Consider the following 16,529-nt stretch of genomic DNA (forward strand, 5'->3'; position numbering starts at 1 on the left):
CCCCTGGCTCTTCGCGGCCCCGCGGGGCTCCCTGCTGCTCCCCGGCGGCTCTTCCTCCGCCTGCCTGCGGCCTCCACGCGGGGCCAGGGCCGGCAAAAAGTAGTTGAGGGCGTTACCGTGGGCCCTTGGCTCAAGCGAAGGGGTTTTGTGCAGTTGGAAGGCCTGGGAAGCTGTTTTGAAGGCCGTGAGAGCCTTGGATCGAGCAGTGGCCTTAGGTTTATTCTCGCCTAACTCCTGTCAATTCTTACTGCTCTCAGGTGTTCAAACGCTTCGTCGAGATTGGCAGAGTTGCCTTCATTTCCTTTGGGCCGCATGCTGGCAAGCTGGTGGCCATTGTGGATGTTATTGACCAAAACAGGGTAAGCTATGAGTGCTGTACCTTTATTTTTTCCTTTCTGCCTTAACAGAAGCTTGTACACTAAGACAGAGTGTGTCGATTTTAAAGGAAATTTTCTGTGAATAGATTTTTCAAAGAAATAAGCAATTGACAAAAAGATGGGATGTAACAGCTGTTGTTGTGTTTGAAACTTTCAGTAGCAAGCTTTTTTCACTGGCAAGTGACAGATTCCCCTCTCTGCTATGTCTCCTAGGAGTAGAAGTGGACAAGTGTTATCAGTTGGAGTCTAAAACTTAGGAATGGAATGTTGTTAATGTATGTTCAAAGCAAAAGTTTGGGCTAGGGGACTCTTTTCGCTTAATGTTCCTGAAAAAGCTGGGGGGGGGGAAGGATGAAGTATATCATCTTAGTTCTGTGTGCTTCTTTTAAAGTTCAGTTTGGTTTTTTTCTGAAGACAAAGATGGGCCTTTAAAATTCTTTTTGTAAAGCTTGGGTTGTATATGCAAGACTTAACAATCTCGGGTTTTGTCTGCGTAACGTTTATTTCAATTTTGGACCATTGTTATCGAGATACTGTTCGTACGTTATTAGGAAGCTGCTGTCTAAATCAAGTATGTTGGGAAAACTGCTACAAAACCCCCATGTTTGTTTTCCTTTTTCAGGCACTAGTTGATGGCCCCTGCAGTGGTGTCAGAAGGCAGGCTATGCCCTTCAAGTGCATGCAGCTGACTGACTTTGTTCTCAAGTTCCCACACAGGTGAATTGTTGGCATTTTTTTGACCCACGTAAAAAAACCAGGCTGTCACTTGATGACTGAATTGTGTGATCTGATGCTTGCTAAATCTAGAAAGTTCATACGAGTCAATGGATTAACATGTCTGCACAGTAAAAGTTTGGCAGACCATGTTATCATAGTTGAATACATAGTTAATACGTAGTTAAGTTTTCATTACCAATGTTGGCTGATAACCGCTGTTCAGGAGCAAAGGAAATGTCACACTGGCATAGGCAACTTGCAGATAGTTGTGGGGTGGATGGTGTGGGGGGAAGCAGTTGCAGTAAATACTGTGCAGCTTTGCTTTTGCTACTGCTTAGGTCACCTTCAGACATTAAATATGTTCCCTGCCTACAGAACTACACTGGAATTGCAGGAGGCTGAACTCATTCTGTTCTCTTTAGCTTAGTTACTGTATGAGTTTCTGTAATTTAGAAACAAAAATTGCTGCCTTTCTGATTCTAAAGCAGTGCTAGGAACAGTGTGTGAATATGCCTCTTGGAGTTGCTCATCTGTCAGTCCTAGCAAAGCATTTACACATCGAAATGTTAATTAGGCCATGGAGATGTATGTGGCATTGACTTAAAGTAAGTGTCTGAAGTAATGTAGAAGGGTGATCTTCCCTTGTATGAAATTTGATGGGCCAGCATCAGAGAACCTTTTTTTATAAAGACACTGAATATAATTTTGTGACTGTTCTGCTGCAGTGCTCGTCAGAAGTGTGTGCGACTTGCCTGGGAGAAGGAAAATATAAATGAAAAATGGGCAGCGACAAGATGGGCAAAGAAGATTGAAGCCCGAGAAAAGGTACGGTTTTTCACTGAATGGGTAATACATGTTGTACTGCTTCTGCTTATTAAATTTAGGCACAATGTAATAATCTATGTGTTTTCAATTGCAGGCTAAGATTAAAGTTAGACAAGGCATAGATTTTTTTAAAAGTTGCTACCTATCAGCTTCACCTTCTTGTATTTTAACAGTAGATGTGGTTTTGTTCAGGCATTTCTATAACCACCTTTTTTCTTGCACCATAGCTTTCTAGCAAAGTCCTTAAGTAGTGAACTAGTTCCAGATGTGCAACTAAACCTAATTTGGAGATGATCAGAGTTACCTGTGGAATGCTTTGAAAGACTGAGTTTTACTGTACTTGTGTATGTATATATCAGAGCTTCATGACTGATTCTTTTCAAACAGAAAGCCAAAATGACTGACTTTGATCGCTACAAGGTTATGAAAGCAAAGAAAATGGTAAGTGTTTGAGTGTTGCTTCTTTATGGGGTAATGCTTGTAGCTTTCACTTCAGAGTCACATACAGATGTTAGTAGCCTTACTTTTATAGCTGGCTTGGGTTACGGAGTGACACAAAGTATGCGAATGCCTTGAATTTTTCATGCTGCTTTGGCCACCGCTTTCTCTTCAGTAGTTGATCAGACTTGAACCCACGTGATCTGTGTGTCAGTCCTCCAAGTTAAGCTGAGAAAGGAATTACCTGCTGATGAAATCGGATATTCTTGATGGGTTACTGTTAGTATTTCTATAGTTAGTCTATAATGAAAGTCATTACACGTCAAATATTGGGGTGCCCAAGTTACCAGCCAGAATGATGTCCACTTGGTAGATCAGAACAGTTTTAGGTGGAATTTGACATTTTAAATGTAATACACGGTAAATCTTTTGACTATATAATATAAATATAATTGGTTAGCAAAGGGTAATTACCAAAAGGGCAGAATCTGAAAGCTTAGAATTTAAATTAAGGCATAATATTGGAGCCGTTGTTATTTTCGTTCTGATTAATAGTAAACATTTTCCTTTTTTACAGAGAAACAGGATCATCAAGCATGAAATGAAGAAGCTCCAGAAGATGTCTTCTAAAAAAGGCAAGAAGCCAGAGAAGCCAGAGAAGTCAGAGAAGCCAGAGAAGTCGGAGAAAGCGCCGAAGTCAGAGAAGGTGCAGAAGGCACCGAAGGCGCAGAAATAAAATGAACTTCTCGTTACGTATGACTTTGTGTCCTTGTCCTGATTCTTTAAAATTAACAAATGGTTAAACATCTGATTTAAATTGTAATCATAAGTTCATTTTTGCTTGTGACCAAGAATTGTTGTCTGTCTCATTTATTAATGTCCAAGTGTTGGGTTCTAGTGTTTCCCAGGAACACGCAGAAATGTTTTTGTCATGTTCTGTGAAGTTGACCATACAGACTGTGCTCAGTACTCCGTACCCGATGCCAGTTGAAATATTTGCATACCCAGTTATTTGAAGTAGGTTGGATCCTGATGTTTTAAAGCAGTCTGCTCTTGAAATGGTTGGGAATGAACAGAATCACTTACGCAGTCTTGAGTGTGGAATATGAGAAATAATCAATTACACCGATTTTTCTGTATAAATTAAGGCATAAACCGAAGTATGTGTTCTGGTTAGAATGTAAGTATGTCAGTGTTTGAAAGACTGACAAATTGCTGTTTAAATGCTTTAAATTACTCCCATGTTCTCTAAAAAAACATCCGCTATTCTTTACGTAGTGACCTGGAATACTTACATGCTTCAGATGTCTAACACCACAGTTGTCCTGTGAGCGCAGTTACAACATGTAGTGCCATATTAGCAAGATGGAAGTTGGTGACTCGTGTTTAAGCATGCTTGCTTTTCAGAATGTTTAGCGTTAAGAGTTTGTCAAGACCTGAGCCTAATTACTATGCAGCATATAATTCCCGCTTTTTAATCAAAACCATCAAGTAAAAGGGGGCATGACCTAAAAATTACTCAATCCATCTGAAACACCGAAGTGCTCGGTTTAGTCTTTGCACTACAAAATAATGTTTACATATTTCAGTGTCAGCATCCATCTTTTCCTGTGTTTTCTCCTGTGTAGTTTGTTGGCAGGGGATACGTTGCCTTCATATTGAATGAAGACATTGTGGAAGTCTGAGATCTCTGGTAATGGAAAAGCAAATTATTTTTACAGTCAAATATAAAACGGAGGAGGGAGAATATATATTTTTAAAAATGAAGGTTGTAAGACCTTTAAATATATACTCAAATATATATTGTCAAATATACTGATAAGCATGTGCTTTCACAAATGTGTGCTTTTAAGTAGTTCCATGGCTAGTGTGGCTTGTTTCAGCCAGAATTAGGCATCTGCGTGCTCAAAGACTTAAAACCATACAATGTTGTCGTGAGCTATTTATATGCCTTTGGAAATTCAGTTCAAGCACATGGTTGATACGGAGGGATATAACAGCTATGGAAAAAAAAATCAGGAATGATGCAAATTGGGATTAAACCCCATGTTCAAGCATCTGGAGATCTTAATTTTAAATTGGATTTTAAAGTGATTAAATCGACCTCTGAAACTCTTGAAAGTAACTTGAAAGGTGTATCAACCTGGAGGTCTTTTAAGGTGAAAGAGTTGTTCCTTAGGGTTTTGGGTTTTTTATGTACTACTGTTAAGTTCAGTTATAGAAGACTGGGGAAAAATTGATAGAAGTGCCTGGAGAGAAAATAGATGTGCCTTCAATCATAATGAGCTCACAAATGTTTTTTCTACATTATTTGCTCATTTTTAAAGGTACTTGCTTCCGAAGAATAACTTTGGCTGTGACTGCAGCAATTTATCCAGTGTTTTCATTCCCACCAGTACCACTCGGCAGCTGCTGGGGGATCTGAAATATTTCCATGATACAAAGTGCCGTAACCTGCCAAGCTGCCTAGCAGCTGTCATTTTCCTGAACAGGAGCCTTGTCAGGGTACAAAAGATGCCTAGAGGGAGGGCAGCCCGCCAGTTCGCAGGAAAGGGGAGAAGAAAACTAACAGAATATACCGGTCTTGGGTACCTGCGCTGTGTTTTTCTGACAGCATCTTCCACGTGAGCGGCACCTGGTGCTCCTTTTAGCAACTCGTGAAACCTCTCTGAAACCTTCTGCAGCTCTGTAGCGTTGGTAGTCCGCCTTCCTTTCAGTCCTGGTTTGTCCTTTTCTTAAAGCCAGGGGGATACAGCGCACGCCAGAAGCCGGGTTTTGTTCCTGAAGGTTGCCACACGATGGCGACGCTAGCTCTTCGCAAGGTTGTTCCTGAGGCTTACCCGAACCGGGCGGCCGCGCTGCCTTTCCGTGCAAGGAACAGTGCCAAACAAAGGGGGTGGCACAAACGTTTGAGAGCAATGGACGTGCTTGTTCAATTCTTTATTTTGCCTTTATGGTTGACTAAGATGTACTTTGCTGGACTAAGGATATACTTCTTTAACTCACTTTGTGGAGCGGAGTGTAAAGAAATAGGATCTGCTGTCTAGAAAAAGTTTAAAGTGAAGTCCCAGTGCTTATTTTCTCAGCTTATTTCACGCAGAACACGTAGGGGGCTTGCTGGGGGCAGAGGGGGGAAATGTACCCTATCCCAATTTACTCCTGAGGTCGGCAGGAAATTGTCGTACTTCCTAAACCGATACCAATAGTTGTCGAACCCAGTCCTAACCTCTGTGCTGCAAAGTCTGGGAGACGTGAGCAATTCTAGGAGTAGGATTGGAGCCCTTAGCATAATCTTAGTAGTTAAAAGGTGTAAAATCTGCTGTTACCATGAACCAGCTGCAGTTCTGGGCCGGGTGATTTGCTGGTGATGCATATTTCTTCTTCAAAAAAGGCTATATTTCAGTGCTTTTGGTTCTTGTCTAAGCATGTCTGTTGCTGTGTTTGGCATCTGAATGTGTTTCAATTTTTTTTTTGAGATGTAATAGACCTGAAAGAGGAATCTCTGGATTTACTGGTCTTCCTGGTTTTTAAATACTAGTATTCAGACTGTCCTTCAGTCGAGGTTTGCTTGCTCACCATGACATTTTCAAATCATTTGGTCTTGTAGTTACCTCTGTGTTAATAGTAGATGATACTGTCTGTTCTGAACTACTTCTGCGCCACTGATGCTGACCGTGGACTTGTGGCAAATCTGGTACGGTTTACAGCTGGGTTCCCTCTATTTATTTTGTCTTACTTCACTTCTAGTGCCTTATAAATGTTTCCAGCCCTGCATGTTCCTCTCCTTTCCCCCTGCCCACGTTGGTAAGGTGTCTCTGAAGAATCCACGTGCCTGCCTTTCATTGAGATGGAAAGGTGCTAATTTCTATTGGTGTATGAGCAAGTACAGCTTACCAGCAAGAAGTGGTAAGTGGAGCAAATTACGGGGATGGCTGTGTGGTTTGGGCTCTACTCGTGTCAGGTCTTCCGCTTTTGGTTCTTCCTTTGTATAATTTCTGTTTTTTTTAAATTTGAAAAGAGTTTTTAATGTTGTTTTGAGCTTGAAGTTGCATATACTATTGTTGCACTCAGGTACTTTTGAGTTTATACTGGGATTTCCTTCTCTGAAGCAGAAAGATCTGCATTTACCTGTTTAAGCACTGCGTCCCTACTTGTGCTGAAGTACTGCAGTCCTTGTCCCTGCCCTGACACGGGCGGTGGCCCTGTGGATACTGGTGATGTACCCACACCCTCTCTTTTTCCCTGAACTCGTAACAGGCTCCATTCTTGGATGCTGTGCAACCTCCAGTTCATAGTGTCCTTAAGTGGGAATTTGGCCCAACCTTCACTTTGTGCAGCTGACCCCTGTGTCATATTGTTTTAAATAAATGAAGAGTTGGTCATTTTTTCCTTGCCTCACTTTCAGCTCTCATAAGCCAGTCTGAAAGGTCTCCAGGTAAGTCTTTGTAGCAAACTCTCCCTCCTCCCCCAAAAGCTTTCAGACCACTGTGCATCCAAATTAGAGAAGTCTTCCACCTGCAGTCGGCTATTTGTGCTGATCACCAGCCTAGAAATTACGCCGTTGCCACCAGCACAGAGCCACTTCCTCCTTCATAAGATGCATTGACCTAGTTCTTATTACAGAGGAAGTACTTTTAAACATTTCTCTAGTGGTCTCCTGGTATGTGAGGGTATTTTTCAGGATATTTTGTTCTGTAACTGTTCGGGAGCATCGCTCCTTGCATATTGCGAGGAGAGGCCCTGACATCATGGCCCTCAGCAGAGCTGAGCTCTTCCCTCGCGTCCGCTTTGGGCTGCTTGTGGAATGCTGGTGGTGTTTTGGGGTACTGTGCTGCTGATAAATTTTTATATGGCAGGATCTCATCAGGAAGCTCTGCTTTGATGAAAACGATAGATGCTTTGAAAAAGTAATAGTGTTCATATTTAAATAGCATGAAAGAGTTTTAGCTTTGAGATCAGCTGGAGCTTTACCTAAGGACACACAGTGGGAGGGCACAACATCTGAATATTTTTCACAAAAACTCATCAGCCAAGACTTTTTAGAGCCACTGTTTGAACCTCGTATTTACAAAAGCCATCAAACAAAAGGAGGGGCCATTGCTAGCTGTGTTATTGCAGTCAGGTGCTATATAAAGGTGATCTAAAGAAAGGATGGGAAATAGGCTTGTCGGCTTTTTCCTTCTTCCTTCTCTTCCTCCCTGGAGCCCCTGAATAACTTTAAAGGGATTTTTTTTTTTTTCAGTTGTTTATCTTATTTCTACTGCTTGTCTCATTCCCATTGCACATGTGAGTCTTAACTCATCCTGGAAGTCTCTGTGGATAATGAAAAAAAATCAGTTTATGGCATAATGAAGTAAATTAAATTTGACTAGCTGAGAGTGGCATCATTTTTGTTCCGGTTGCTTGAAGCATTTTTCAAGATCCAGGAGGAGGCTGGCAAGCTGCTGCTGTTGGCGATGCATGCAGGTCCTCATCCCAGATGTGAGCAGGCTTCCTCAGCCCCCAGCCACCTGAACGTGACCTTGGAAGGAAAGATGTTCACGCAGTGGATATGCCTGTCCTCTGCTTGAGTGGGAGGCAGGTGTCAGGGCACATGGGATGGAAGCCAGATGTGGGGGTTGATGTGCTTCTCCAACCCATAGCTTCACAAGAAGCAGGGCACGGTCCCTGTCATGGCATGGGGGAGTGGTCCTCTGGCTCCCTTTGCTCTCCCCGGTCCCCCCTGCTCACTGGATGGTTTCAGGTTGCTTTTCAGAAGGCAAAGGTGTGCATAAATCAGTTGACACGTAGGAATGACCGCTTGGTTGTGGCTGCTCTAGCCTTTCTCATTGGCACTGAACTGCGCTAGGCTTTGCCGGCAGCCCCGTTGGGAGGATAAGCAGTGCTCTGCTGGGTCAGACCAGTGGTCCGTCTAACCCCAGCCCCGGTCTCTGACGCTGCCGATGGGAGATGCTGTGTAGGGACAGTTTAGTCCCTCCCCTTGCAGTTCCCCAGCATCTACAACAGCAGGATTAGGGGTGCTAGAGGATACACCCCTGCCCATTCCGCTTAGTATTTCTTTTAGACCACTGCCTGTGAATTTGTTCAATCTTTTGTGTCTGCTCACACTACCTCCCTCCACAGTCTTGTGGTAACATATTCCAGAAATTCACTGCTGCTGTGTAGAAAACTGCTATTTAGTGTTTTAAACCAGGCTCCTACTATGAGGAGTAACCAGTGTTTGAGACAGGAGCTACTAACCAGCCCCATCATGCCGCGTGGCAGACATCCTTGCCAGCTGTAAGCTTGGAGATAATGGTGACAAAATATTCTTTCACAGAGGAGTCCGTGGAAAGGTGGGTTACAATGTGTCCTCTTTCAGAGTGCCATGACTTGGTATTTGAAGGACCATCAGAGCTGCCATTAGCGTCATCAACATGGGCAATTGTTCATAGGACAATTATTCCAGTGGGAGACTTAAAAGCATTCGCACACTGCATGGCGCAAAATGCTTTCTAGCATCCTATAGCAAATTTGAGATTGTGGGCAGAAGAAAGTCCCAATGCCACGCCACAGGATGAGAGTGCCGAGGGTCACAGGCGCTGTCAGCAGCCCTGGGTCACTGCTCAGGCAGGAGGTTTGGTGTCCTTATGGTCCTTGGAAGGGGACCTACAGCTTGGAGCAAGGTCACCCCTGACAATCTGACCTTTCTTTCTGACCACGTGGGGCTTGTTTCAACTCAAAGCCTGCGAGGAGCTCAGCTCCAGGGCTATTGTTTGGGGGGCGTGGACAGGACAGGATGAATGCTCCAAGCCTTCAAGATACCCCCTCTCCTCTCCTCCACTGCTCTACTGGGGTGCAACAGAGGTTCCCAGCCCACTCTCTCTCCCGTCTGAAAGTTTCCAGAACTTAATTCCTCTGATTATTAGAAACTTTCTAATTGCCAACCTAAATTTATTCATGACCAATTTATAACCAGGAGGCTCCACTCCTTGCTTCTGTAACTGCAGGGCTGTCAGGAAAGATTCATGAGCCCATATGTTGGTCAGGCCCTATTTTCAGCAGCCACAATTCAAAGCTTTCAGATTAAATACTGCCTGATTACTCCATGTGTTAATGCATACATTTTCTCCTGTCCTACCATCATGGTGACAGGGGACTTTGCCTAATGCAAAGGTATATAAACAGCCAATACAGCATCTTTGTGGACCCAACTCAAGCATATGCCAATAACTCTTTCCAGGAAAAGAAACAGATTGCTTCTGTCTCATTTTGTCTCTTTTTTTGGGGGGGGGGAGGGAATGTTCTGTGCATCAGCTTGTGTTCATTTTTTCCTTGTTTCTGTCCAATCCCGCAGGTTAGAGCTGGAGGTTTGCCGAGATGCTCCAAGGGAAATGAAGTCATATTTTAGCTTGATGACCCCCGGGCTTGGGACACTGGTGCATCCACAGTGAAACTGGGAGGGCAGGCTCTGCCCCCAGCATCTGGCCTGTTCGCATGCAGAGAGGTAGGAAGTGAGTTTTCTGCCTCTGGAAAGGTCTCGGAGAGCGACAGTCATGCTCTGCGGAGAGCCAGGGCATGCGGCACCCATGCAAACCGCACCAGTCGTGTGCTAACGTGCATCGCAGGCAGTGCCACGCTGTGCTCCTGCCTGGCACCATCCGTGCTCCTTTCAGGCTTCCTAAAAGTCGTCCAACTGCAGTTTTAAGCCACGCGCGGAGCTGTGGATGGTGCAGGAAAACCTGTGTTCACAGGTGCCTGCGAGGTGCGAGAGCAGGTGGGGAGGAGCTGGGCTGTCCCCTGCAAAGCCCCACCGCGGCTCCTTGCCTCTCCCAAAGCACCTCCCGAGTAAGATGAGCTTGGACAACTCCCGCTCAAGAGGCCAAGGGAATGAGCCGAGCAGCTCTCTGAACCACCAAGGCTAATTTTTAGCCCCTCTAAGCCCCAATAATTTGAGCAGTAATTTTGCAACTGTTCAGGACTTTTTTTTTTGTGATGCTATGCACAATTTCCAGTGGAGTTTTCCCAGACTTGTCTGTGGCTTTTCCTAGCCAACTTCTATGAATGTGGTAGCACAGGTGGATGGCGAAATGAAGTCTTCGTCAAGAAGGAGCGAGGAGCGAAGAGTGTAACGATCACCAGCTAATGTGGCTTCACGGTCAGACAAACTTTTTACCTTCCTGAGGAGACCGCGGCATCTGTGCTGGCAGGGCACATTTGGGTGTCTCCAAGGCAACGTGTGCAGCACCATATGCCATTTTGATGTTGAAAATGGTATAATTTAGAGGGACTGCTTTACATATTAGATGAGAAACTGTCTCAACAAGAGATCTCAAAATGAGACATCAGTGCTAAAGCTTTTTTATGCTGTGGGGTGGAATTGTTCCTCATCAAACACCCAGTATTTTTAAACAATGACCAAGTTAAGGATACACAGAGACACGCACATATTTGTTTGCTAGTAAAGTTTGCAGATGGTGCAGGATTAGTGGGATAGTAAATAATAGAGATCTGAATCCCTCGATTTACATGGTGACAATCCAAGAAAATAGTGTTTCTGATTCATCCAAGTGCTGAGGTTTGTATCTAGAAAGGAGAAAGAGAGAGGAAGAAAAGATAACGCTTGTATGAGAGAGGGGGGATCTCTGCCTCAGGAAGGATGGACTCTGAAGAGGACAGAGGTGTCTAGGGTGAGATACAGGTAGAAACTCAGTGTCGAAGTTCCAGTTGCTGTACCAGCTGCTGGGAGCGAGGGAACCTAGGGGGACTGGTACCTGGCAGGTTCACCCTTTCCCATGGGATTGGGTTGTCACGACACGGGTGGGCTCTCAGCGACTGTCCGCTTTCACACGGGGCTGAAGTTCAGTTGTTTCCAAAAGCTGGTGGAGGACAGATGCCAACAGACCCTCGGCGATGCAGAGCAATCACAAAAGCTGCCTTTTCTTGGGGGAGCAGGCTAGGAAACGGTTGCTTCTCTAGTAACGCAGTAAATGTCTGGGACACGGGACATGGGTGGTAAGAACTGTTTCTGGCTGAAGATGGGAGAGCTTTAAAAATAGCCCTGAGAAATTAAAAAATGAAAAGAAAACCCTAACTCATTTGAATCATCACAGTTCACGTCCTGCAAAAACAATGCTGCGGTCTGACAAGCGATCCAGAGCTTCTAGCGTTTATCTAAAATGTAAGCCGGAGGGATGAGTAATCACCTCTGAAGGGCTTAATAACATTTTATCCCTTCCTCCATACACTTGCGTTTGAGTCATGATAGCAAGGAGGATACAATAGGTATTTGTGGGAGGCATAAAGCCTGTGCGCTCTGGGAATGTGTGGTTCCTCTGCAGATGTTACTGTTTTCTCTGGCATCTTAAACACTGGTTATAAAGGATTTCTCTCCCTTCAGGATGTGACCCCCTGCCTTTTGTCTTGAGTCAGACAAACGGTGACAAAAGCATCCTGGCAGCATTAATTTACTCTAATTATTGGATTGGGGGTGTGCAGCTTCTTCAGTGTATTTATGAAAATTCAGTGCGTTCCATAAGTGACCTGGGTGGGCTTATTTCCATGTGAACAATGAGGAAAACCTGAGACACAAGAGTCTGTTCCCACACACAACACATTGAAAGAAATCATCCATGTCCGGTGTTTTCTCTACATTAGGGACTCGGGGCTTGTCCCCTTTAGGGACAGTGGCCGGGGAAGTGGGGCATGGGTACGTGTCATGCTCCGAAACCAGATGCAAAACTCAATTTGGCAGCTCATCTGCTTCTCAGCATCTTCTGGGTCCCAGTGTCAGACCCAGACCCACAGTGCTGAGCAGGAGCCCAGCTCTCTCCCCATTCGGCGTGATCCCTATAGACTTAATTTCCCATCTTTTTCACGGCTGCTGCAAAGGAAGGCTGAAGTATCAGGGTCTCCTTTATAGCCTATTCCTTAGTAAGCATCACGGCCCATTACCAACAGATATAAGAGAGAATGGGGGCAGAGGGGAAGAGAAATTTGAAGGCTTTCTGAGCGGCTCATTTGTAATCAGTGGTTGATAGGCAGTGATTTATCTGGATTGGGTTTGGGTCTCAGAAATCCATTCAAGCTTATAATTATCTTGGCGTATGTGGAAAGTCATATTCATAGTCCCTCAAACCCATTAGAGCCTCACACTTTTCTAAAAGGGAGGAAAAAACCCTTCAACCTGACTTTCTTAGAGGCAGAACAGCTTTCTGTTCCTTGTCAGCTCTTGAAATCTGTCCCCTCTCCGCTGCTTGTCTTTAGCTCCCAAGGGAGAAATGAATGCACGTCCACTGGGACAGAAAGGGAAAGAAAAAGTTACTTCTGGGAAAAAAAAATAATCCATCAGCCTATTTCCAGCCTTCTGCAACAGGTATTTCTTTATGAGGACAAGCAAGGGGAAAGGCGAGTCAGTATATGAAATGGAGGCAGGGTTATACCAGAAGCTTTTGCTAATGTCTGTAGTGGTGGCATTTCAGGGAGCACAGAGGTCCCTGTGCTGCTGTGGGTACACCAGCGCCCAGGGCCTTCTTTGCTCTACCATCTGTTTCCTTGGGCTCTGCCCCACTACTGCTTTTCCCTCAGGGAAAGGTCTCAGCTCTCCTACTTCAAAGTACTTGCTCCTGGCTAAGCTGAATCTGCCCGGTGATACTAGCAAATTGAGAAATTATCTGTACGGTCTAGTGTGAGCCTCAGGGGAGCGCTCCTTGCTGCTGTCCCGTGCCTTGCAGCAGGGCAAAACAGCTTTTCCTCTTGCCTAGGTGCAAGGTGAGATGGAGCAGGCGTGGGAGATCTTTGATATCGGAAATCGTAGGTAATCTGGCCTGAGACCCTTGTATGAGAGGTGACTGTTTTGGAGGCTTGTGTTTTGCCTGTAAGCTGCATGCAGTCCCACCTCCCTGCTCTCCTCTGTCTCCCTTTGCTGCCTACACTGCGTGGGAGTTTCTTGGAGCGGGGACCGTCCCTCGTCCTGCAGAGATGGCATCGGTCTGATTGAAGGACCAGGGAAACCTCAGGGAAATCTGCGTGTGAGCGAGCCAGCGAGCTCTGTTTCGCGCTGTAAGCATGGCTGTGAGAACATGAGCAGAGGTGGTCACGGGATAGAAAAGAAAAAAGAGAGAAGAAAAGCAGTTTCCACTATTCAGCTGATCACTGATTTTCCAGAATGAAGTAGCAGGGATGCTACCGACGGGGGCCGGGGCTGTGCCGACGGGCTCAGGACTACCCAGCTCAGGTACAATGTAGGCATAGCCCTGTGGATTTGGGGGGACCTCCTGGGCCTCCTCAGGAAATGGGTTCATAACTTGGTTCTCAGGTCTTGCTGCCTTTTTAATCTGATTTTTGCACACGAACATCATTAAAAAACTTCTCCAGGGGAAGGAGGGGGGAAATAAAATTGAAATTTCAAAATGCCAAGATTGAAGCGTTTGTTTCGACGCTCGGTAGATTTATCATACTGGTTTGGCTGCTGATCCCTTAAGTCTGCCTCCCACTGCAGCCATCCACGCCTCTTTCTGATGGCAAATTCCTCAAATGTCAGGCGTGCATTTTAAACGGTTATTTGTATGGAGAGGCAATCCAGAGAGACCAGCCAGCGCGCTTGGCCTGTCACTCAAGGTTCGCAATGCCCGATAGGAATCATTTTGACAGAAAATTGCATATAAATTGAATAATTTCAAAATTAAGAAAGGGAGATGAAAGCAAAAGCTTCCGAAATGAGGTGCCACCAACGAGTCGTGATGCGCAGGGTTCAGCCTTGGGAGCCCTGCAGATCCCTCCTCTGGCACTCGGCTGCCGCCTGCCCAACAGCCACAGGCTCGGTCCGTGTCTGCGCCGAGGCCAGTGCTAGGTTATTGCTAATTACCTAATATTACTAATGGTATTCATTAGTAATATTAGGTAATTAGCAATAACCTAACTAATGGTATTCATTAGTAATATTAGGTTATTAGCTGCCCCAGGGGACTGGCCTCAAGGAAAATGTTTTAACATGTCCAGCGCTGCAGTGCCCAGGACAGCTGGGGGGGTCAGTGAGCTCGGTGGCAGCAATGGGGGGACTCAAGGCTTGGTTTCCATACCCCTTCCTCATGCCCAAGGGTGGCATGGAGCGGGGTGTGCTGAAGCTAAAATCAGACTCACTGCTTTTGTGTGTAACTTTCAACACACTTCTTTTCATAGCTATAGTTTTAAGTAGCAACGAAAGGTGTCGGGAGACGTACCATATTAAAAATAAAACACACTCGATGAATCAAGGGGGTGTGAAGGAACTGGGGCGCTGGGACTAGCAGAAGCCCGTGCTGAGCAGAGCATTGTGTTGCCATCGTTGCTTACAGCCAATGGTTTGCACGGCCCTATGAAATGTCATTGTGGGACTGTGCAGCGTCAGTGAGCTAGAGCAGGGCTTGGGGATGCAGGAGCCTCCTCCCGGGCTCTGCCACTGCCCTCTCATGCTACCTTGGCCAAGTCACTTGACCAACTTTCCCTAAGCCTCATTCTCCTCTTTTTAGACCATCATGTCTTCAGTGTCCCTCACAATAGTTTGTACTGTGCCTTTGTTGGACTTTTAAAAGTGTAAATATGAGTAAAGAATAATGCTGATCAACCCCATCTGATTTACAGTTTCCCGGCTGAGGTAGTTGCACAGGTTAGAGAGCTCTAAACCCCCCACACCTGAGATGGAGGGTTTCCTCCCGTCCCCAGGCTGGGCTGACAGCGGCTGGAGCTGGCACAGGGTGGGGCAGGTGACTGCATCGCCTGCCATGGTGGGGGACTGATGGGTTTTGCTTGGCCATAGCCCAGGGCTGGAAGGGAAAAGTTATGTGAAGGAAAAAAAATGCTTTGCAGCCTGGCAGCTGCCCGTATGCCCTGCTTGGCCACAGAGGGCTGGTGAAATGCGTTGCTTTCCAAAGCGATGCCTCCAGCCCCTCTTCTCCCAGAGGTCTGAGGAAGTGGCATTTAGGATGCACCTTACACCCGGGCGCTGGGGGGGAGCTGTATTGGCTGGGGGCTGCGGGGACCACCGACCTGTCATGCGGTGCTGGTGGGTGTGAGGGTGTCCTTCACCCGGCCCCCCAGGGTCACCCCTCTCTTGGCTGCCTGTGGGCACTGCGTGCCCCGGGTGCCTTGGAAAAGCGGGCACCTGAACACCCTAAAAATGGTTTTAGCGCATTAATACCTTTTAAGTGGACAAGAAATCTTCTCCCAGGGCTGCAGCCACTCCAGGCCCTGCTGTGGCCCAGCTCTTTGCTGGGCTGTTACTGAAAGGCAAAGCGATGTTAATAAAAACCTGCAAAGGGCATTTTCTTGGGCACCCGTGAGCAGACCTGTGGTTCGCTTTCCCGGCTCCGGGGCTGATGTGGTCCCTGGGGCTCTGCCTGTCCCTCTGCTTGTCTGGCACCGGGGTCACCAGGAGCAGACAGGCTTGGGAGGAGCACGTGTGTCTTCAGCCTCCTTTACCTATGCCTCCTGGCTCAAATCAGCCCTTGGTATTAAAAAAAAAGAAAAAAACCAGCAAGAAGGGCTTTTATTGTGAAAAAGAGACTCTTCAAATGCCTGTTCCCCCCTTCCCAGCCTCTCTGCTCCCCTCCCCACAGGGAGGTGGGTCTGGGATGAGGCAGAGTTTGAAAACTCGCAGCTAAAGTTTGAAGGGTGTCCTCCAGCCCAGGGGGGGACTGGAGGCACCCGCTGGCATGTTGTGGCAGAGACCCAGCAGCCCCCGGCAATGCAGAGTTGGGCAGCAGGGATTGTGGAGAGCCTGGAGGGGCACCCCTGGGTGACAGCCCCCGGCCGTTGCTAACGGCTCGGGGAGAGGAGGCGGGCTGATTAGTTGCTGGAGGAAATTTTTTTTTAGTATTGCTGTTTTTTTTGTATTTTGTGAGGGTTCCTGATATTGTATGGAAGCGCTGCAGGCGACCGGTGCCCAGCTCAGGAGGTGACCACATACCGCGTTGCCCACGGGCAGTGAAGCACGCGAGGAGGAGCGCGTTGGCCGGTGCTGCGAGACATGGTAGGATTTAGGGGTTTCCTTGCCAAGCTGGTGGCGGGAAGCGACGCTGGGTCTGCTCAGGGACACCAACCCTGTGGGACGAGGTGCGAGGCCATGTCCCGGCTGTCTCCATCGTGGGGGCAAGTCGAGCGGGACCCTTCAGAGGGCCGAGGCATGGCAAGGCAAGCAAGGCACGGACCTGCTCC

General features: G+C 46.5%; 2 protein-coding genes across 2 annotated transcripts in view; both read left to right on the forward strand.

Annotated features, from left to right (window-relative positions):
- The window catches only part of RPL14 (ribosomal protein L14), a 5,185-nt gene extending 1,981 nt beyond the window's left edge, over positions 1 to 3,204 (forward strand). The window contains exons 3-7 of the mRNA XM_009324201.1: positions 216 to 359; positions 1,000 to 1,094; positions 1,820 to 1,919; positions 2,307 to 2,360; positions 2,935 to 3,204. Coding sequence (XP_009322476.1) covers positions 216 to 359; positions 1,000 to 1,094; positions 1,820 to 1,919; positions 2,307 to 2,360; positions 2,935 to 3,093 — 552 coding nt within the window. The 3' untranslated portion in view covers positions 3,094 to 3,204. The remainder of the gene's footprint in view (positions 1 to 215; positions 360 to 999; positions 1,095 to 1,819; positions 1,920 to 2,306; positions 2,361 to 2,934) is intronic.
- Positions 3,205 to 5,155: 1,951 nt separating this feature from the next.
- FAM198A (family with sequence similarity 198, member A) overlaps positions 5,156 to 16,529 on the forward strand; it is a 27,591-nt gene continuing 16,217 nt past the window's right edge. The window contains exon 1 of the mRNA XM_009324202.1: positions 5,156 to 5,227. Within this exon, the coding sequence (XP_009322477.1) occupies positions 5,156 to 5,227 (72 nt within the window). The remainder of the gene's footprint in view (positions 5,228 to 16,529) is intronic.

Source organism: Pygoscelis adeliae, unplaced genomic scaffold, assembly GCF_000699105.1.
Source record: "Pygoscelis adeliae isolate BGI_AS28 unplaced genomic scaffold, ASM69910v1 Scaffold25, whole genome shotgun sequence".
Lineage (NCBI taxonomy): Eukaryota > Metazoa > Chordata > Aves > Sphenisciformes > Spheniscidae > Pygoscelis > Pygoscelis adeliae.